Here is a 23,421-nt window from a genome sequence, read left to right on the forward strand (position 1 = left end):
GTTTAAATCATTTTATTAAATTTTCAACTTGAACACATGGGTGGTTCTAGATGGGGGGCCTGTGGGGTCCTGTGCCCCTGGTCCTGGCCTCTTTTATGGCCCTTTTGCTGAAAAAATAATACAAAATGTATTTGTTATGATGATATGTACTGGCACAGAAACTGTTTAATCCTCTACCTTCAGAATTTTAGCTTAACAAAAATTAAGGTGTTGAACTTTTAGCTTTAAGAATATGAAGATCAGATTTAATCTGGTATTCCAGGGGTCTGAAACGATCAGCTCTGGAGCCACAATTAGGTCTTTGTGTCTGTGGCATGCTTAATTAATTATCCATCCATCCATCCATTCATTCATTCATTTTCTAACACCCTTGTTCCTCGTGGGGTCAGGAGGGTTGCTGGTGCCTATCTCCAGCTAACGTTCCGGGAGAGAGGCCTGGACAGGTCGCCACAGTCTGTTGCAGCTTAATTAATTAAACAATGAAATATTATGTTTCTTTTGTTTATTTATTTTTATGTTTTGTTTTTTGCTCCAATGTAGAAAGCAAATAAAAGAAAAACTAGCCCGACCCTGCTAGTGCTTGAACCAGATTGAAATAATTATTCAGTACAGTTGAGGTTTTAATAACCCGAAACCTTAATCGCTATTATTGACTACTGAATATGTATTTATTGATATTTCCCAAATCCAAGATGGAAATCTAAACTTCAGTGCCACCTGAAGTTCTTGGTCTGACCTGAAAGGTCAGATCCCAAATTAATAAAGGTAAATATTCATTTACCTTTATTTTTTAATTTTCAGTTCCTATTTAAAGGAAGATGCAGAAACAAACCATTAGCTATCAGTTCTGATGGTTTTGCACAGGAATCCCATCCTGGTGGATTTAAACCTCCATAAAGACCAAATAATCCTACATGTGTTGTTTAACCCAATCTAGGTATTTTCATGACACAAACCTAAATGTTGTTTAAATGCTTAGTTTCTACGAAAAGTGGGTCAAAGTACAAACAAACCACACTTTAAGATATTATAGTTAATAATTATTCCATTTGAATTATTCAGACTTTGCAAATTCAGATATGAACACATTAAAAGTTTTTAACTTAGATTTTTAAACTGGAAATTAGAGTTTATACATGCAACTATATGAGCTGAATGTCCAGTTTGGCTGCAGGTCGTTTTAAACCTAAACGATGGAGCGATAAGTTGTTTACTTGTTTGTTTCAGATGGTTTGTAATCACTTACACAGATTATTTTTGTTTATTATTCGTAAACAGTCCCATCAGTGCATCAGCAGCAGAGAAGTTCATTCTTATCCTGTGACATTAATCGTATTTAGGATGGTAAGAAAATATTTTCACGGATTCTGTGAGTAATTCCTCTCCAGGCAAATTGATCAAACTCTAGCAGGTCTAAAATAATGTATTTTATTTTACTTCTGCTTTAATGCTGATGTGGAATAAAAATAAATGCTACAAAGAAGTAAAACTAAAAGATATATGTTCCATAAAGACACTACAGATACATTAACACTGAAATGAAAAATAACATTTAATTGAGATGTAAGTATTAAATTGTATTTTATTGATTGTCTTAATTCAGTTAAACTCGATTCAAAGACACTTTATTGATCCCAAAGGGAAATTAATTAATCTACTTGTGCCTCTGCTTTTAATTTTTTTATTTCTGTTAGATACTTTGAAGTTCTTTGTATGTTATTTCTGAAATGTCCAAAATAAATATGATTTACTGTTATTATTTTTTATTAATAATTACTACTTTATTATTAGACTCATTATTAGACTTATTTGTAAACATTTTTATGTCAGGATATGATAAACATTGATTATGTTTTAAGAGGAAAAACTGGTGAGTTCAGAGTATGAAATTAATCTCAGATTGTATATCCATCCATTTTCTTTCACCCTTGTCCCTCAGTGGGGTCAGGAGGGTTGCTGGTGCCCATCTCCAGCTAGCTCACCGGGCGAGAGGCGGGGTCACCCTGGACAGGTCGCCAGTCTGTCACAGGGCAACACAGAGACACAGGACAAACAACCATGCACACACACACTCACACCTAGGGGCAATTTGGAGAGGCCAATTAACCTGACAGTCATGTTTTTGGACTGTGGAAGGAAAACGGAGTACCCAGAGAAAACCCAAGCATTCACAGGGAGAACATGCAAACTCCATGCAGAAAGACCGGGAATCAAACCCAGAACCTTCTTGCTGCAAGGCAACAGCTCTACCAACTGCGCCACTGTGCAGCCCGATTGTATATCCAATAATTGCTTTTCTTATTCACATCATTTTGTTGTACCTTTTCCTGGTTTTTCTACTTAAACATGCCTGTTTAAATTGTGTCTTGTGAAGCAATTGTCATTATATTTTCAAAAAAGTATATACACGCATAATAACATTACTGTAGATAGTAACAACTCTTTCAGGCAACAAAGCACAAAATTGTTCAAAGTTTTAAAATTACACTTAAGTAAGCAGATGTAGTTAAAACAATGTATTATATAAACATATATGTTTAAGGGTTATATATTTAGAGTAGTTGTTGTAAAAATGCTTTACACTAAATCCATTTAAGACCATTATAAATTAACTAATTACAGGTGGAGTTATGATATTTCCTCCCAGGAAAGTATTTCCATGTTTGCCTTTAACTCCTTTTTGTTTCTCTTTTACTGCCCAGTTTTTGTTCGGAAAGGTGCGACATATTTTCTCACGCGCCCATTTTCCCCTCCCATAGGCGCAGGTAGAGTGTAACCCATCTGTTGATTTACACAATGCGCACACTTTATTTTAAACCTCCGGCACGGCACACCCTCGCCCTTTGACACGCATACAGCAGGTTTAAGCCTTGCCAAAAAACAGAAAGAGAAAATTTGCGCACGGGCGCCCATGTGGCACACTCACTCCGTGGCTGTACATTAAAACAAACATCCCACGGAAGCAGCCAATGGCAGCCGATCCTCGTGCAGAGATGCTGAGACGCGGAGGGGAGGGGGCAGTTTAGGTGGGTGGGACAAACAGCGGCATAGAAAGGGGGATGCTGCAGCCCCGTCCTCCTCATATCTCTCCACCCAGCCCTAGAATAAAATCCACCGGTGACGTGCGCGCAGAGAAGCACCCAGCAGTATGTGCGCGCCCACGGGAGGGGCCGATAGAAAATGGCGAGTCTGTGCAAAAGGCAGCAATGCACGATAGAGAGGCGCGGCTTTCGGCAGGAACTTGACTCTTGGAGGCACAAACTCATTCACTGTGTAGGTAAGCCCGCTTGGAATAGTGTGGACGCGTGTGTGTGGCTGTGGTGTGTAGCGGTGGCGGTGTTTTCCTCCGGCTGCCTCAGCTGGAGCCCGGACAGCGCAGAACCGGCACCGTAATGTGGAGTGGGAAACCTAATGGCTGTCTCTAAAGCGCTTTTTCTCCTTTTTGCGTGGCGCTTTCCGCCTCCCACCGGACCTGTCCAAAGGAGAGGAAAAAAAAAATGTATTCAGCTGTAAGTTTTCGGTGTCACCCAGAACCCGGTCCGGGTTGTTTCACCTGCCGCCGCCTCATTTGCGACCTTTTTAATTCCGTCCCGTCGCTTCAGTGAAAGTTGCATCAATTAGAGGCAATTTGAACTCGTTTTCCTCCTCGTAGCAGTTTATTTATTGTAGCTAAGCAGTGCAGGTCACGTGTGCAGATGGAGCTGCGCTGCAGCCAATGGGGTTGTCCGCTGCCGGCCGACCCGTGCCCGCTCGCGCGCGCCCCCGCACAGAGTTTTGTTGAGAGGGCGGCGCGCGCTCGAGCTCCGTGTCCAAACCGGAGGACGCCCCCCTCTCTCTCCCCCTTCCCCCTCCTCCTCCTCTGCCCTGGAAATCGGCTTTTGGGAGCGCGCATTGCTGCATTGGGGGAAATGTCAGTGAAAATCATTTTTAGGGGTGAAGTGATCTTCAGGCACGCGTGGATTACCAAAAAAAAAAAAAAAAACAACAAACAAAAACAAAAAATCCGTTCTGTGTTCGCTTTTCTTTTTAATTTTTTGACCAGTACTTGTTGATGGATGCAGTATGAAACTCTGTGGATTAGATTAAATTAAACATAAGTGGTTGAATAAAAGGAGAGGTGTGTGTCAGGCTTTGTCCATCCCAGAGAGGAAACCAGAAAAGAGCGCAGGGGTTCCCGACCTCTTCCCGCTCTGCCCTTTGCTTCTTTGGGATTTTATTTTGGGAGGTTTTGCCACCCTAATCCTCAGCCATCGTCCATCTCTCAGTTCCTCCCCATAAGATCTCACATGCATTATGTATTTCATTAGCTCTGTTTAATCTGGTTGCGCTGACATTCCCTGATGTTTTGGTAAGATTATAATCCAAACAGTGATCTCGCTCTCCTGTCTCTCTACTCCTAATCTGTGGTTTGGGAAGCAGAACCCCCCCCGTGGCTGATGATGATGATGATGATGATGCGCCGGGCATTCGCTGCTTATTTGTGGACATATTTTTTAAAAGAGATATTTCTGAGATGATGTGTGAATGGGTGACATGTTGGTGTTTGAAAGCGAAAGTGTTTTTGAGAATCTATGACCTTCATTTTACGTGCTGGAAAATGTCACAAGTGCAAGGAAAACAAAACCATTATTTTGCACTAATCAGTCAGCTGGAGTTTAAAATTGTTCAACTTTCAACTGATGGACTCTCCTAATGTGTTTAAATGTCACCATGTTTGGTGTTTAAGCATAATAGGTAGTAATTTAGTATGTTTTTGTGTTGGATTTAAAGCTTCTAGATCCATCAAAGCTGTTTTTATTTAACTTGTCTGTTAGAAAACATGGAAAAATCTTATCGGTGTGCTTTTATTTTTATTATTTGTTTTATGGCAGGGGCCTCTAAAGTGTAATTTCCTGTTGGACATTTTTTCTTTCTTTTTTTTTTTTCCCATGCAAAAATGATTTGAAATTTTTCCGCACACACGCATATACAAACATGTACAGCTTTAGAAAAACCGAGGAGCCCACTGCCCTGAAAACCTCCTGGTCATTCCACCAAATACCGATTCCTGGACTCTTCCTGAGTTAAAACATTAGTATTGTTGTTTATAAATGAATATGAACTTGTTCTCTTTGCATTATTTGCATCTTTTTTTGTTATTTTTGACAAAATAAATACTGAATTTTTGCTTGGATTTTCAGAGACGTGTTGTCAGAAGTTTATAGAATAAAAGAACAATGTTCATTTCACTCAAACATAAAGAGAAACTGATCATTTCAAGTGGTCTCTTACTTTCTTCCAGAGCTGTATGTATATACAGCTCTGTATGTGTGTGTGTGTATATATATATATATATATATATATATATATATCTGCACTGCCTTCCTCCTTTCGTTTGCTGTGATTAGTGCTGTTTAAATGATTTAGTGGGTCACTGGGTTTGTGTTAACAGGAGCTAAGGATGACTTTGGCCCTCTTAAAAAATGTACCGCTCAGTTTGAAGGATTGCCACACGCACTTGCTGGCAGAACAGGGTGGATCATGCAACCAGTGCAAGAAAAAAGGAAAAAATGTTATTCAGCCCATCCAGTGTGATGTGAAGTCCCTGCAGGAGCAAGGTTAAGGTACGGCACATGACATCCTCTCCGGTTAAGTGGAGCTCCAATATGACGATTACGCTGCAAGATAGCTGTTGTGCAGCTTTAATCCGTACAGTCGCGTCAGAGTGGTACCACAGGGTGTTCCAGTAGCACAAAGCCCAGTAATGAACTCGCAGCTGGACGCTCCGGCCTGTAATCGCTCCGCGTGTGAAGCTCAGGACTCTGCTTGTTGACACTCCCGGTTTGTCAGCCGTTAAGGCCGGGAGCTTCAGCGGCTGCAGCAGGTATCGGTGGTGGGATTGAAGCCCGACATGATGTTTGTTTGTTTGGGAGCTAATCTGAGGTAGTGAGATTAATGGCTAATCCAGGTCTGTTGAGCTGAAAGTCAGAGTTTTCTAGATTACCACGTAGAGCAGGTTCTGGTCAACGTTTTGATTTAAGATCCACCTTTTCTTTGTTTACTTTCCTACAAAAGCTGGTGGTAAATAGATGATCAGATTTACCATCAGTGATTCTTTAGGCTGGAATTGGACCAAATAATGATTTATTTATTTTATTTAGCCACTATTATTATTTATACACATCGACTTAAATATGACCAAAATCCTGTAATTCCTGAAATACTAAGAAGGCTGCAGTATAAATAAAATAAATATGAATAGATATAAATAAATGCATTTAGGCTATAGTAGGAAAAAAGGAAAAATAAACAGCTCATTGATAAAACAAATGGATAAAACAGCGTTATTTTTAATTGGATAATTATGATTTATATTTGTAGGTGGAAGTTATACAACTTTGTTAGCAAATAAACCATTTTTTTTCTTCTTTTAAATAAGGTAAGTTTGGTCATCTGATTTGTCCACCAAAGTCTAAAAGAAACCAGAAATGTTCCTTTGTTTTATTATTAAAGTAAGACTGTTGAGTTCAGTATTTGCATTTTAATTAAATAAAATCTGGATTCAAACTTTAATTTTTGCTTTAACACAGAAACATTTTTCACCACAAATCTTAATAATAGTTAGGAACTTTTGTTGTCTACATTTATTCACATCACAACAATTATAAACATCTCAGCTTTACTGTTATCAACACACAAGTAAATGATGATTTTCTACAAAAACGAAATAATGTTTGACATATAAAAGCCTCTAAAGTGTCTTTTTATAGAGTATGTGACTGTAAAAGTTTATTTCTCCATCTCTTTTTGCTGTTGATATTCTTGTGAATGCCACAAAGCGTACATCTCTTGCTTCTCCTTATATTTATGCACGTTTCCATGCCTACAAACGCTGGGTTTAATTACCGAACATGCATGTTAGGGAAAATGCAGCGACATAAATGGACACCCGTGGCCTGAGAACACATTTGTGCAGGTTTACTGGGAGCCTTGTTATTAAGAGTGGTGGTGTGTGAGATTGCAGCTTGTCGACACATCGAGTCTTGTCGCGCTCGCCGCGCGCTGCGCCGATAATAAAGTAGGGCCCATATACCACAGAAAGGTTAACATTATTAGTTGGTAGCAATTATAGTCAGACTGCTCATTCCTGTGCCACATATTCTGGGTAAGAGAGTGTAGCTAATTTGATTGCTGCCAGGTTGTGGCAGTGCTGGAGAGAGACGGGCTGTGAAGGAGAGGTGTGAGTGGCAGATTGCTTTTTTACTCGCTGCACTTCACCAAACATGCTACGACCGACCGCCTTGGGTCGAGATCCTGAGAGCAGCAACAGTTTAGTCTTGCTCTGATTAAAGCCTTAAAAGAAAGAGACTTATTATGTCTGGAAGTTATTAGTCATGAGTTGGAATTTTGACTGCAGGTGTTTAAGGAAAAAATGGACGGAATAAAATGTTGGATCGTTTTAAGGCTTCTGGCTTCAAGGTTTTTAAAGGTGGTGGATTTAGAGGTGGGTGACGTGGATTTAAAAGCTTCATCAACATATTTTAACAATAAAAGTGACACAATAAATCAATTAATCGCATAATAAATTAGGAGAAACTCAATAATTTTAATTTGCTTGATTTATTGTTTTTCTCTTTTCTCTGTTTTTACCAAAAACTGGCTGACAAAAGTCTTTGTTTTGGCGCTTTGGTCTCAACTAAACCTGTTTTTGAAGCATAATTTTGTTTACAGAGGCTTGTAATTCATTTGATTTGTTGTTTCTGTTGTTTTTGTTTTGGATATTTAAAATGTCTCCCAGTTCCAGTGTTTACATGTTCATTAGAATGTAAATTTATTGATATTTAAGAATGTGTTCTTGCATTACTATGCCATCATTGCTAATATATTACTTGAAAATGGTCTCAAAAATAACAATATTATCATTTATCACAATAAGTTCTGGAGCAATGTATTGTCAAACAGTTAGTAATTGTGACAGGCCTAAAGATAACGATTTATTACTTCTTTTGTAGGTAACTTACTGTGATTGCATTGGGCAGCAATTATTATTAATTATTATTATTATTAGCCTCACAAACACAAATAATATAATACTGCTCTTGAAAAACCAACACATTTGTAATTCGCGTCTTTAAAGGTGTAATTTGTATCACTAAGCTGCATTTCATCATGTTTTAAAATGTCTGGATGTTTGATTGTAAAAACAGTCCATCACAACAATACGCAGGGTTTTTTAATGATGAGGAATTTATCACGATAAATGATAAACGATACTCAACTCCAGCTAGAGTAGCTTCTGCTGCACACTGCTGACCAGCTGGATGAAATAAAGCTACTGTAGGTCTGTTGTAATAATCAATAAATCAATTAAATGCATGACAAATTAAAAGAAGCTCAATAATTTCAAGGATTTTTTATTTATTGTCAAACCACCTCTGTTTGTGATGCGAAATTCAGATTAAGAAATTTAATACACAAATAAAATTAAAAAATGAAGCAATTTGTGATATTTAGATATGTATATTTAAAAAAGTGTTTGTGTTTAAATAAGTAGAGATAATTTATAATTTTTCTGTTTCTACCAGAACGTGGATAATAAAAGTTTTAAATGTCTGGTCTCAACTAGCTCTATTTTTTCTGCAACAAATTTTCTTTGTTGTTTTTGTTTATTTTCTACATTTAAAATGTCTTCCAGTTAAAGTCTTAAACGTTTATTGATCTTTGAGACAACGTGTTCTTGCATTATTACTTTAAAATGGTTTCTAAACAACAATAAAATAATTTATTGCAATAACGTTTCGTTACCCTGAGAGGCCAATAAGCTACTACAATTTTCTCTTGCTCTGTTTGTGAAAAGCCCAAACAGTCATTAAGCGCCACCCATCACTATTATGGTGTAGCATTAATTTAAATCCATGGTTGCCAGGCTACAAACGAAGCGCAGAACGGCTGCAGCGTAACTAGTTAACCAGCTGATATCGGCTCGTTATGCTGCAGAAAGAGACGCAACGACCCGGCTTTTTCTGGCTCGTAATGATTTCTGGTTTCCTTTGAAGCCTGGCCTGTCGATGCAGAGTTTTGACTTTAACTTCTGCTTTCAAAGGAAGATAAGAAAGAAAAGTTGTGCTAGCAGGTTATTCAGCTTTTATGCGTCAAAGTCTGTGTCCCTAATCTTTATGGGATTTTTTTTAAACTCGAAAAACTTAATCAAAGTACATGCTGCAGAAAATATGTTTGTTCTTAGCAGAGAAAATGTACTCCAGTAAAAGTAGCATTACTTCAACATACTTTCACTCAAATAAAAGTAAAAAGTAGCCAAGAAATTACTGAAGTAAGAGTAAAAAGTATTTGGTAAAAAGTCTACTCAAGTACTGAGCAACTGATCAAATTATTAATCGCTTAAATTTAAAAATTACATCATCAGACAGACCAAAATATAAAGTAAACATTTTGGAACTTCAAGGACAATAATTTATATGAGCAACAAAAAATAACAATCAGGCAAAAGAAAATGTTTCCATATCAGTTTATTTCACTAATAAACTCATGAAACTTTAAAAAACTGCAAGTGTGAGTCTGTCTGGTGGATTTTTGGTTAAAACATGTTTGTTTTTCCTTCGGTGGGTAGAAAATCCAGACATTTTACTGAGGTAACAGTAGAGATACTTGATAATAAAATTACTCAAATAATTTAAAAGTACAGCATAGTAAATATACTCCTAGAAGTACAATTAAAAAAAAAAAGTTGTTCTCGTAAATGTAACTGAGTAAATGTAACTAGGAAAATGGGCTAATAGCAATAAATAAATCCGTATTAAATTGTTTTAGCGCCATCAGATGTTGCTTTTCCTTCTGCTTATCCATCAACAATGTGGAGAAGCAGAGACTTTAATCTTCCCAGAGTTGATGCTGCTTCTCATCCAGCCACCTTCTGGAGGAAACTTATTTCAGATCTTGTTTTTAGGTCACGATCCGTTTCTCTTGACTGGAGGTGAAGCTCAGAACGCAGATGGATTGATAAATGGATTGATAAATGGAGAACTTTGCCAACCACTTTCCTGCAGATGTGTGTGTGTTCAGATTATGTTCCATCCTTCACTCAGTCACCAACAAGAAACTTCGATACTTTGGGTTCATTCACACCAGCTTTGTTTTAATCCGCTTTAATCAAACTCCAGTTGTTTGCCTAGAGAGTCCGGTTCGTTCCAGGATGTGTGAATACGCTACGCAATTGATCTCTGATTACATATCGAATTCTGGTTGCAGTTTTCTGGTCAATCATCTCTTTTAAAAGGCTGACCTGCTGATTCTGATTTTGGCCGATCTCCCAAAATTAAGAAAATTGGCACCGATAAATCGGAACACCTCTAGTTTTCAACAAACCTTTGTCTCGGTTCGGTTGAAGTGAACTCTGGAGCGGTTTGAATGTACGTGTGAACGCAAAGCGGACTGGAGACCGCTCCAAAAACAGGAAGTGGACTACAGCGCAAGGTATTCTGGGTAAATGCAACCAAAACAAACGCCCAAGTGTTAGTGGGAGAAACTCCTCGTGTTTTTTTTTTTATTATTATTTTTACCAAAAACAAAAGAGAAATTCTACAACCGCGAAAATCCGACGCCACTGGTTTCACAAGGAGTTTGGTCCGTTTAACTCAGTGCAGTGTGAAAGCAAACCGCACCAACTGAAAATGTAACAAATGTTGAAATTTTGGTCCCAAATCGAACCGAGTCCACTGGACTATCATACAAATTTAAATTCCTCCAGTCCTCAAAGGAGCTGATCTCATCTGCTTCACAGTCACCAGCAAACACTTCACTGCAAAAACAAAATCTTACCAAGTATTTTTACTTTAGTTTCTACTGCAAATGTCTTAGTACACTTGAAATAAGAGGAAACTAACTTACAAGTTCTCAGCAAGTTATATGAGGTTAAGCCATTAATTTCTTAATATTGATGAGAAAGTGCAAGTTCCACTGGTAGATTATTTCACTAAAACATCTTGTTAAAATAATCTGCCAATGGAATTACGACTTTTTCATTAATATTAATGAATTACTGATTTAAAACAAGCTGAAAAGTCATTTGTAAGTTAATTTTGCCTTATTTCAAGTGTACTAAGACATTAGAACTGTAAACTAAACCAAAATACTTGGTCAGATTTTGTGTTTTTGCAGTGCAGTGTGCACAGTTCGCTGGTGACTGTGAAGCAGATGAGAATCAGATTCGGTTCTCGCTTGGAAAATGTGGACTGGCCCCCCAAGTGGAGGAATTTAAATTTGTTTTCACACCTGATAAACCAAAAATACTTTGTGTTTTTGCAGCCATGCTAAACTTTATCGTTTAAATTTCTTTTATTTTCATCATCCTGCCATATTCCATATAAGAACTGCAAGCCGTCAGCTGCTTCAACCACTGCAGCTCCAGTTATTACTGTAAAATATTGAAAACTAATCATGTTTCTGCAGCGGTTCCAGGTTTGTAGGTCACAGGTCTCAGCCAGCTGTAAGTGCTCATCACTGTCATGCCGTTACTGCGCCGGTGCTCTGAGCTTCCAGTTAATTTCCTTCTGTTTACTGATTAGTGAATTAGTTGGAGGGAATTCAGGCTAATTTTGCAGGTTGAAAGGACAGCGTGGGCTGTAATGAAAGCAAATGCCTCCTCTAATTGTGGCTGAGGTCTAATGTGCAAGATTATCCATCCTGGTCCTAAAGGTCAGCAAATGAACGGATCCTTCTGATTTGTTTCCGATTATCTGCCGTGTATCTGTCGACGGTCCCTCGATTACCCGCTGCGCTCGGCGTCCAATCCTCGTCTTATCAAGTCGACAAAATCCCTCCATCACGCCGCCCGCTCTGAGCAGACAGCTTTTATTTCAGTAATGGACAGATGGACGCCCCGAGAGAGCTGCCAGCTACTTTCTCATCTCAGCTAATTCTTTTCAGGGGCTTTCTGAGAAGAAAAACAAAACATGGCACATTTATCTGGAGCGGGTGTGAGCGGTGCGCCCGTTTGACCACACCGGATGCCAACACTATCAATCTCTACATGCACCTCTTCATTACATATGTACACACACACACACACACACACACACACACACACACACACACACACACACACACACACACACACACACACACACACACACACACACACACGTGATCAGGGGGCCGATCCTTGCCAGCCCAAAACCAGACAGACTGCTCTCTTCGGGGGTGGGTGCTGGGTGTTGATTGCAATCTGGGTAAGAGCACCACTGGCAGCCGGCGAACATTGACAGAAGGTGTGTGTGTTGGGGTGTGTGTGTGTGTGCACCGAGCGTGCGGCCTGCGTCGGCCGCAGCGTCCTGCGTCGCGTTCAAACATGCTAACAGATCCATCAGAACCGCCAGCAGGACGCAAACATCCATCGCTCCGGCTCCGTTTCATCCGCCCGTCTGAATGTGCTGAAGCTCTTTCATCTTGTTTTTCTGGCTGCTAAGAAAGCATGACAACTTTAAAGTATTTCTGAGATAACTGGAAGGCAGCTGACTTCCTAAAAACAGCCTTCTGGCAGGGGGCTTTTGTTTTTGTTTTTTTTCTCCCTTTTAATCCCCAAAATAAAGCCGGCGCTTTGTTATTTTTCTCCCCCGAGACCATTTGCATGGATCTGTAAACATAAGCTTAGAGGCTAATTATTGTGTGTGACCATCTTTAGCAGAAATCTTTATGCTATAAGAAGATGTGATGTTGTTCTGGCCTGCACACAGGGCTGGGCTCTCTTGGAGCAATTAGATAAAACTGCCCACATGTTCAGATTAACTTCATCTACAGCAGATCTGATTTAAAAAGTGAGATTTGGAAATTAGGAGATCCATTGTTTGAAATGAAACTTTTTCTGTTGCGTAAGACTTTTGATTGGCACAGCTTGAAACTTGTGGTGAAGCAGATTTATGACGGAAACATTTGTTCCACTGTTGTTCTGCTTTAAGGGATTTATCTTCTTCGCTGGTTCTGGCAATCGGCCGGTTTTCGGCATCAAGGTGGGCAAAGTTTTAATAAGCTAAAGTTTCAAAGTCGATACAGTTTTTGGTCATATCTTTCCTTCTGTTTGAAGCCGTTTTAATGAGATGTCAGAGGAGATGCTGGAGCGACTGAAGCTTTTTGAGCCAAAAACAGCTCAGCGTCGCACTGTAAAACATTTTTATCTTGACAATTAAAGTCCACCTGCTGCCTTGAAAATGTAATTTAAGTCACAAGAAAATTGTTTTGGTTTTTATTCATTAAAGTTCATAAAGTTGATTTATTTATTTATATCAACTTTATTTCACAATATGCAAGAAAAAAACAGTCCACCTGGTTAAAGAGCCTCATTTCTCTATTGTTTTAATTTAATATCAAGTTAAAATAACAACTTATTTTACTTTAGAATAATTTAAATTCTTGTTTCAAATTGCATGAACAAAATTTCTGATCTGATAATGAATTTTATTAAACGTCGCAATTAACTCAGCTAAAAACATTCAGTGTGAAAAGGACATAAAAAATAAACATTTACCTTAATAAAACACCAGAATCAGATCAATGTAACGCACTTCCATCTCAGGAAACAGAAACATGCCGCTAAGCATTCTGGGAAATAGTTCCCACTCCTGTCTTTTTCTTCTTTCAGTTTTTTAAGTGCTAACTTAAAAACTAGTTTATTAAACTCTCGGAGGTTTGACTAAATTAATAAAAACTTAACCCAACTTACTGCTATAAGTTTATCTTTCACAAACTCTCATTTAGGTTCAAAATCTAAAACTTTACATTTATTTGACTTAACGAGTAGAAGACAGTAGACGCAACTAAATGCGGCTCAGATGTTTTACAGTGCGCCCTTCCTGTCTCGATTGTTGGGATTAACTGGATGAAGAACGACTGCGACTCTTTTCTCTTGCTAGATCAATTTAACACTTTTAAATATTTCTGCTCCTGTAAAACAGACAGTCATGGTGTTGAAAGTAAAACAGAACCACCGTCACGCTCACCAGCGTTAAAACTAAAGTTACCAAATGTCTGTTAATGAGCTGACTACATGAGCAGACAGCCTGACTAATTAACCTACTGATGTCAACTTGTTTTGACTGTGCAGAAGCAGAGCTGCAACAAGAGATAATATTCTGCATGATAAACTAGAAACGGACCAATCCTACGACAGAGAAAGTTTTCACCTAAAAACTCAAATTCACACATTTGTATAGAAAACCTGGATATTCTCTGATGCAGAGAAGTTGTGAACTTATAAGAAAAAATTATAATTTTCCATGGTTAAAGGCAAAAATGTACACTATTAAGGATATTTTCTGACATTGTAAAGTTAGAAATGTGAGGAAAAACCCCAAAAGCTTTCTGAGATTAAAAAGTTAGATTAGATTATTTTATTTTTCAAAGTGTGAGCAGAAAATCTTTAGTGTCAAAAAGAGATTTTGTCTCTTTCTTACAAATTTCTTCAAACCTTTAGCGTGTTGGAGAAAATTCTAGTTTTAATTTTGTAAATTTATAATTTTAATTATGGAAAATTATCCCCCATTTAAAATGACATTCCAGATTATATACTAAATTTGAGATTAGTCTAGAAATAAAAATAGTTTTTTGGTAGAAATGTTCTCCTCCTCGGCCAAATCATTCTTGTTTTTTGACATAAATGGGGACAATATTTTAATTTATTTTTTCTTTGTTCAAAACCAATACATATGAAACCTACATAAAAAAAATGTTCCCCTCATTTTTGTTCCTTAAAAATAAAAATCATAACCAAAAAATCAGAAAAAGCCTGAATGTACAATTAGTGTTAAAAATTAAAAGCGTTGAATTAATAAGTACATTTTCTGACTAAATCATTAATTGCTGCAATATCTGGGTTGTTTTATTCTATAGGTAGATGTCTGTCTTTAATATTATGTCGTTGTTTTTCCTCTCTCGCTCCCTATCAGATGAAACCTTATAGTTGTAGTGTTCAGGTGTGCACAGCGTGCCGTTCTCTCCCTGCCTCCGTTTTCTGCGACCTGCGGGCAGAGTCCTCTATTTCCTTAAACTTTGTACATGGTGTCCCAACCTCTACCCAAAATTTTACGTAAGTCTTCTTTTGTGCTGCCTAAGCCTGCGGCTGCGTGAGTTACTTTTGTTATGAGAGCTACCTGACCTCCTTGGTACAAGTGCGCAGACCCATGTGGGCTCATGCCTGGCTAGGAGTTTGTTTGGAGTACACACACACACACACACACACACACGCCCACACACACACACACACACACACTATAAGACAACACACACACAGAGAGGGGACTGGCGGGGGGTGGCGAGGTTTTAGAGCAGCAGGAATGTTTACCGAGACCCGCCTTTGGTGAATTCCTTCTTGCACTTTAATAGTGGCAGCTTTTGTGTGCAAGGTCATTTTTGAGCAATCTGCCTTTCACAGCGCCTGATTAACGGCGCAGGCGAACAGAGGTGTGTGCTCTTTGCACTCCAGCCCCTTTAAGAGGAGGAAGGAATCTCAAACATTGAACTTGAGGATGTTGTTTTTTTTGGAAAGCGAGGACATTTTGTTCCCTCTTCACCTCTGCTAGGAGCGGCGCAGGGGTCAAGGCTAACCTTAAGAAACGCCTTATTGTTCCATATATTGAGAATATCTTCCCTCCAAATGAAGCATTAATGGAATTAAAGTGTGCCATTCACATTTAATTAATACTAAGCAGCACCTTGGATTCGTCATCAGGAGGAAGCAGCTAATGAGATAATAATGGGCAGAGCAGTTGGTTAAGCTGCTGTGGCTCGGCGTTAAAGGGGCAGACACACAGAAATAAGTTTGGTTCTGATTCACACAGAACTATGTATCATTTATTTATTGGATCACTAAAACAGGAGACTCGTGAAACGTAGAGAACGTGGGGTTACAAAGGTCAGGAAGGTGCAGGTGTGTGATCTGTAACTTCATATGTCACTTATTAACGTTGGAACTGATGTTAATTTTAACAGTGGCGACTTTAATCATATCTATACCTGCTGACTCTAATAACAAATATAATTTAAACAAAATTCATGCTCAAAATTAGAACATCTTGATATTAATATCATGTAATAACTCAAATTGGTTTTAAATGTCTGGGAGTTGTTTGATGTGTTTTACATTTATATAAATTTTCTTTTGTTGAAATAAAAAAGTATTTTTTTATACAATTATAAAATATAAAATATTTCTCATTTTGTTATAATTACTTTTATTTAACATTTACTGCTATTATTTATTTTATAAGTAGATTTTACCAAAAATATATACAAAACATGAATTTTGGTTGTAAAATTAATATTTAGCTTATTTTTGTACTTTCATTTGGGTTTCTAAAAGCAGCAGAGCGCTTAAAAAAAACACCCAGACGGTTTTTGGCAGTAAATTAATGTTCTTTTTGTTTGTTTGTTTGGAAAAGTAGCCATTTCGAAAACCTTCCACATTAGAATTCACTGCCTGTTACCTAGCAACCACAGCAAAGCCCGGCCCATCACCTAGCAACCAAAGCTGAGTTCCAGCACGTTTGATCAGCTGGTTTTAGTGTAAGCGTGGAGTTGGGGGTGCGTGGCCAGCAGCAGCTAATTTGGATTTAGAGTGACAAGAACTTCTGAAACATCTTATTTTGAAAGCAGGCAGAACTGAACAGATTAAAATGTCATTATCTAAAAATGAGTTTATGCAAAACAAACATGTTTTGAATAGGCCAGAAACCGATCTTGACCAGTTCAAGAAAGCATAAAAGGTCACCTTTAACACAGATGTTTCTGTAGTTTTACTCCTTACAGGCTAACAATGATAACGGATCTGATTGAGTTCATTGGTTGGAATACTAAAATCATTCTAAAATAATAAATAAACCAGAAAATATGGTATCTGATATCCACAGAATAAGTAATTAGATGCGATGTCCATTGATCACAAAGAAAACAAGCTTAAAAACAGCTGTTTTTGCTAAAATGTGATGTTTTTTGAGTTCTGTCCTGTAAGGCGACGGCCCGTCGTTCCTTAAACCCTGGAGCATATGGAGCGTTAAGTCCGTACAAATCAAGCTGATGCCTTCTTACAAAACTGTTGTCACAACTAAATACTGTAATCAGCTGCTGCCTGTTTCACCACACACTGCTGTCACTTCCAATACAACAGAGCCTGTGATTTTAACCGAGCGCTGAATAGATGAAGTCAGGTTCGGATCAAATGAAGGATTAAGCACTTGTTCATTATGCACTATTACACAATAACATGTGATTGATATTATTATGGCAGCTTCTAGTAATAACGCTGCACAGTTGAGGATGCAGTCGGAGGTTGTTGAACGGGGTTCTGGTGCCGGATTTACTGTGCCGATGCATCGATCAGGCAAGCCTCCACACGAACTCTGGGGAAAGTAGGTTCACAAAGACAAACAAATGGGTGGGAGAAAAATAGCGTACCGATCGCGTTTCGTGCTTCACATTTTGCTCTAGAATCAGAATCGCTCTAAATGCACGTTGGGATGAGCCATCGTTTTCCGCTGCTGGTCTCTTTGTACTATGGATGAAATTCAGAGAGTGGCACCAAAACATTTTGTAGTGAAAGTGTCTGTAATCATAACAGAGGCTCAGATTTCTTTGCTGAACATTTTGTGTTCAGTTTCTATTGAACGATGACGGCTGTTAACAGCACAACGTGAGTTAGCTGGGAGGATCTTCTTGCTTTTTTTTTTCTCTCTCCGTTACTTTGAACAACGGCGGATAAAATATTGAGCGTCTAGGTTTTATTTACTGAAATCAACAGAATGTCGCCGTCGTTTGAATTTACCAGATAATTCAGAGGGTTTGTGAGTTGTGAGTTTCACAAGCTAGCTGTGTGCTGACGATGGTCCCTGTCAGCGCCGTTGAGTCCAGTTTGATGACTTGCTAAATTAATCATTCGAGGCGCCATGATGGACGCTGGAAATGAGGGTCAGGAGTTCTGAACGACTGAAATTGTTTTCCAAAGTTGTTTTTACCAGTTTATTCGTAGCTTCTTCTTGTTTGAGCCAAGCTAATTTGTCTGTGACGTAACACACCTGGTTGGGGCTTTTAGACGGCGGTGTTTAGAAACAGCTAGCTTAGAAACCCACCCGTACCTCGTCCCTCCTGATATGTTGATCAAATTATCGACTTTGCCTGAATTCACACCATATGATTTATGTCACTATGTCATAAATACCGTTTCCCTTTGCACCGGCGCAGCATAGAAACATACAAAACACAAGACGCTAGCCAATTTTTTTCCATACATGCTAGGTTGCATGACGGTGGGTTGTGTTTCCATGGTTACGGGTGGTTTAGACGCCTCCCTTCGCCATAATGCAACATTTGATATCTTTCTAATTATACTTACTTATGAAATATCTGAACATTAATCTACTTACCTTGTAAAAAGTGTTCGCTGGAAATCCCCGATTACGCCGACAGCTGACAGTCATTATGATTAACGGCTGCTATCTAACGCTGCCGCATCTGTCCTCATTAAAAGTTATACAATAAAATGACAAGTTTGGTTTCTATCCTGGCCTATTTGTGCAACCAACCGCGCATCGCCCTATTTTTAAAGTGAAATCGACTAAATAGAAGCGATATTAGGTTACAAGATGTCAGTTTTTAGACTAGCTTTAAAGGAGCGCATTGGCTGTTTGTCCGTCATGGCGGAGCTCTGGAGAGCGTGACGTCACGTGCAAAGGGTCAACACCGCGACGCGTCCACACAGACATTGAATGTAAACTAGAAGCTCAAATCGCCTTCGTTGTGAACGCAGCATTAGGGGGGAGAAATGTTGCTTTCATTCTGCTTTTTCTTTTTAATAACACACACACACACACACACACACACACACACACACACACACACACACACACACACACACACACACACCTGCTTGGACACATGATGGATGACGTTTGCACAACAAATGACATGGAAACAATAGGCAGTTATTTGCAATTCAAACACTGAAAGGAACCTCATTACGATTTGGCCCCAGACAGGAGAGTTCTCATAGGAGGCGGCTCACACCTAAAACATGGCTGCTCTACTTTTGTTTGGCTAAATAAATAAAAATCAACATCTAAAGTTGTTTCCGGTCTCACAGTAAAGTCCATTTTTAAAGATGATTTTTTTTTTATCTATCAGCACGCCCGTGTTTGTTAAATGAGTCTGAAGCTTTTAGTATGATTGTAAAATATCTGAAATGTTTTAAATAACTTGGAAGCATCAAATGAAAACTGATATTTAGACCATAAACAACAACAATAATAACATTTAAATTAAACTGAGGTTCTCCATGTTTTGTTTTATGAAGCTTTCACATGTCAAGGTTGATTTCTCTCACAGAGCTGTGATTTAAAGTATTCAAAATATTTGTTTCATCCTTTTTCCATGAAAAGCATTTGATAAGTGTTTATTTTAGAGGCAGAGGCAATGTCACAGTTTGTTTGCAACAAAAATCCAATTCTTTAAAGGATAAATTTCATAATCATAACGTTTTCATTAGAGGTTTTTATTATAAATTTGATTTCAGACGGTTATTTTTTCTTACTCTTTTCCTTTAAAATAAAATTATTTTAAATAATTTTTACAGTTATTTAAAAAAATTAATCTATATTTAATTAATTACTTTTTAAAAATAAATTAAAATTAAATTTATTACATGTTAATAAATTAAAATTTAATTTAACTTTAATGCATTTATTACATTTAATACATTCAGTTAAATGTAAAAAATTTATTACATTTAGTACCTTAAATGTGTTAAATTTAAGATATTAAATATCTTTAAAAACTGGCTTTTCTTTCTTTTTGTGAATTCAAATATTGAAAATAAATAGAAGTTGTAAAATGAGCCAATCAAACAAGATGGCGGCTTTGGACGCGCTGATCTCAGATTTGGTCAAGTTGTAGGATCATTGGGACACTCAAACCCCTCCACCACGATAAGGTGGCAGCCCAAGGAGAGGCTCACATTTTGTGTGTAACTTAAATTATTTTGTTTATTACTGTCTGAAAATTTTGCCTGCTCCTTATTTTGATTATCATTTGGGTTGGTTGAAGCTTATAAAATATAGTAAAACTTTAACCCAAAAGAAACATTACACCTGTAAGTAATCTCCTACTGAGTCGTAAATCCCGTTTCCTTATAGTAGCCTGTGAGTAGCGTGCACTCCTCATTTCTTTATATCATTTGTTTAAATCATTGGTTACGCCTTGCGATTATGAACTGACCAATGAAACATTTTGCTGAACCAAATTAGCTGAGTTCAAATAAACAAAACCAAGGTGTTAGATAAACAGATAGGATACTTTAGTGATCCCTTAGGGATTTGACTTCAGGGAATTTGACATCTCTGTCTCCCACACCACTCTGACATTCATAAAACACTTAAAACATATTAAAAAAACATAAACCGCACCCCCAGTCCTATAGACCCCTGGTTTCTGCTGTACTCCTGTTGGCTCTCTATTGTTAGACCAGCAATCAGCCAATGAACTGATTGCTGGGTTAAAATGTGACCGTTTCAAATGAAGTGCTGTCTCATGTGGACAGAGGTAAGCGGTGGACCTTTCACACCAGGAAGCGAACATAAACCTGCACCAGACGCCTCAGACCTGCAGTGTCTGCCCTGTAATCCACCAGCATGGACATTTTTACACTCAGAGCAGGACTGAATGGAAAATAGACCATGAACCATCTTATCAGCAGCTGAGTTTTCTTTACAAACAAGCAAAAAATATTTGTCTGCTTATAATTGACAATTTTGCAATTGGGGTGTTTCCATTAAATAAGAAATTAAATTAAAATCACGCATGAATGAGCTTGTTCACGCAATAAGTCCATTAAAAATCAGATGTAAACTGTTAAATGAGATATTTTTATATTTCAGCCATGGCGCTAGCACTCATCATCTATCATCAGGATTTGTCTGCGTCTTATTGAGCCGTTGGAGTGGAAAGCTGCTTATATTTGGGAGCAGCTTCTTGAGCGTCGTTTTGGGGAAACAGTAGTCAGCCATTTTCTATTATAACTATGGATTCAACACGTTTCAATGACACAAAACTGTCAGAGCTCTGGTGGACTGAGCTGCACGTTTTCCGTAAAAAAAAACCAAAGACAAACCAAATTCCTGCTGCTACTTCCTGTCATCTTCTTTGTTGTTTTTGTAAGTAGTAACATCCGCCTGTTGATCACGTGACTCGTGTGATGTGAAATAAACTGTTTGATTTAAATTATTTTGTTTAAATTGTTTAGACAAAATAAGTTTGTTTAAATTATTTAAAATACATTTGTTTTAGGTAAATAATTTAAACACATATTTGTGAAATACATCCGTTTTAATATGTGACAGGGTTTTATTTGAACAATATTATAAATGTGAAGTTTGTCATAATTAGTTTTTATTCTTTGAGTTGATTTTGTTTAGTCAACAAGTTGTTTCTCCAGACATTTATTGGTGTTTTAAGGTCTGCTCTGCTGCTCTTGGCAGTTGGTGGTTACCATAGTAACCGGTACCTGGCAGCTCCTCCCCCCTTTTTTCTGTTGCCGTAGGTAACTGTGCTGCAGAAGCTTCTGGACTGACGTTAACCAACCGTCAACTTGATTTCCTCTTTTGATAGAATAAATACCTGAACCTGAATGTGTCTGTCGTGAAGATGTCAACCTACTGGACCTGAGACAAACGTAGAAGGGTTACAAAAACAGCTGGAACACCTAGTCAAGTCAAATTTAATACGTTACATTTACAAACACCTCAGTTGACCAAAGTGCTTCACAACAAACACAACATCACAGGTAGATAGATACATGACAAAATAGAAAGTAAAATTAAATTTCGTAAAAATAATAAGACAATCTTCCGTCTTTTACCTTTTCTTAAGCTGGTGTTGAAGGCCAAGGAGAATAACGCAAAAACCTTTGTATCAAAAAACTTGTTTTTTTATTTTACATTACCGTGTTTTCATTAAGCAAATTTTTTTCCTCAGTCAGTTTGCACAGTTTTACTGGTAATGGAAGCAAATGTAGTGTTTTTATAAACAGTCTTTTTTTAGAGATAACGCTCATCGGTTTTTACATCCAGTTTAACGAGAGGAAACATGTATACGTGTATGATCCATGAGGAAAAACCCCGGGGATGTGGGAAGTAAGAGGAGGATAAAATATGCATTTTTCCAACCTCCTGGTGAAGTTACGCCTCCCGAAATGAGCTCAGTCCTGTTGAAAACATCGCTGAGCATCTCTGAAACAGCTGTGACACGGCTGGCAGCGGCCGGCCCGCTCCGAGTCTGGTCGCTCAGGATGTATGCAGTCTTAAGCTTTTATGACTGTGCGAATTTCCTTTCTGTGTTTTTCTTTTTTCATCTGCCTCTGACATCCTGTCAAGACGAGCAGCACATGGAGAAAATGCTGCGAAGGAAGGGAGGCTGTAAAAGCCCTGAGGAGAAAGTAGCAACCTGCTTTCAGTGCTCTCCCGCTGTCTGTGTCATTTCGCTGTCCTCTGATTGATGGCTTTTATTCGCTACACTCTTTGCCTAAAATAGTTTTGTATTTTTCCATGTCATGATTGAACAGCAGCAACATAAAAAAGATTGTTTGTGTGACTTTAAAAAAAAACAACATATCCCCATGGAACGTATTAAAAGCTGTTTCCATTACAAACGCACACAAAACTTTGTCTATATTTCGCTAGTGTTGGAAAACAAAACACAATTTTGCAATTCTGGTGTTTACATCAAGTAAGAAAAGCTAACAAAATCACCTAAATAAGTTTGTTCACATGATAATTCATATGAAAAACATGCTGCGACATCATCCTACCACTTCCTGTCGTCTTCTTTGTGGTTTCCACCAGTAGTAACTTCTGGTTGTTGATCATGTGACTTGTGCGATTTCTATTGCAGTTTTGTGAAATAAAAACATTCCAAGAAATCAAACCTCATCCTAGCGACAAAATCAAAATTGACATTACCAAGTTTCCAAAAAGCAAATTTATTTTTGAGATGTCAAATTGAGCAGCTATATGGTAACTAGTTACATTTACTCAGTTACATTTACTTGAGTAACTTGTTAGAAACAAACTATACTTTTAGGATAATTTTTCCTACTCTGTACTTTTTACTTTACTTGAGTATTTTTATTTTGAAGTATTTCTACTCTTGAGTAAAATTTCTGTATTTTCTACCCACTGAATGGAAAACAAACATGTTTTAACCAAAAATTCACCAGACACACACCTGCAGTTTCTCTTAAATTTTCATGAGTTTTTATTGAAGGAAACTGATTTGGATTAAACTGATTTGTTATTTTTTGTTACTTTTCATGAATTATTATCATTTTGGTTTTTAAAATACCAAACTTTTCACTTAGCTCTATATTTTGATCCATCCGATTATGTCCATATCCAT

The 23,421-nt window shown here is 37.8% G+C and overlaps 1 protein-coding gene across 2 annotated transcripts in view; it reads left to right on the forward strand.

Annotated features, from left to right (window-relative positions):
* Positions 1-3,105: 3,105 nt before the first annotated feature.
* lcor (ligand dependent nuclear receptor corepressor) overlaps positions 3,106-23,421 on the forward strand; it is a 104,093-nt gene continuing 83,777 nt past the window's right edge. The window contains exon 1 of one of the 2 annotated variants that reach the window (XM_008418327.3): positions 3,106-3,277. In XM_008418327.3, coding sequence (XP_008416549.1) covers positions 3,181-3,277 — 97 coding nt within the window. In that variant the 5' untranslated portion in view covers positions 3,106-3,180. The remainder of the gene's footprint in view (positions 3,278-23,421) is intronic. The other variant, XM_017307632.2, reaches the window with a different exon arrangement.

Source organism: Poecilia reticulata, chromosome 1 (genome assembly GCF_904066995.2).
Source record: "Poecilia reticulata chromosome 1, P_reticulata-male-v2, whole genome shotgun sequence".
Taxonomy (NCBI): domain Eukaryota; kingdom Metazoa; phylum Chordata; class Actinopteri; order Cyprinodontiformes; family Poeciliidae; genus Poecilia; species Poecilia reticulata.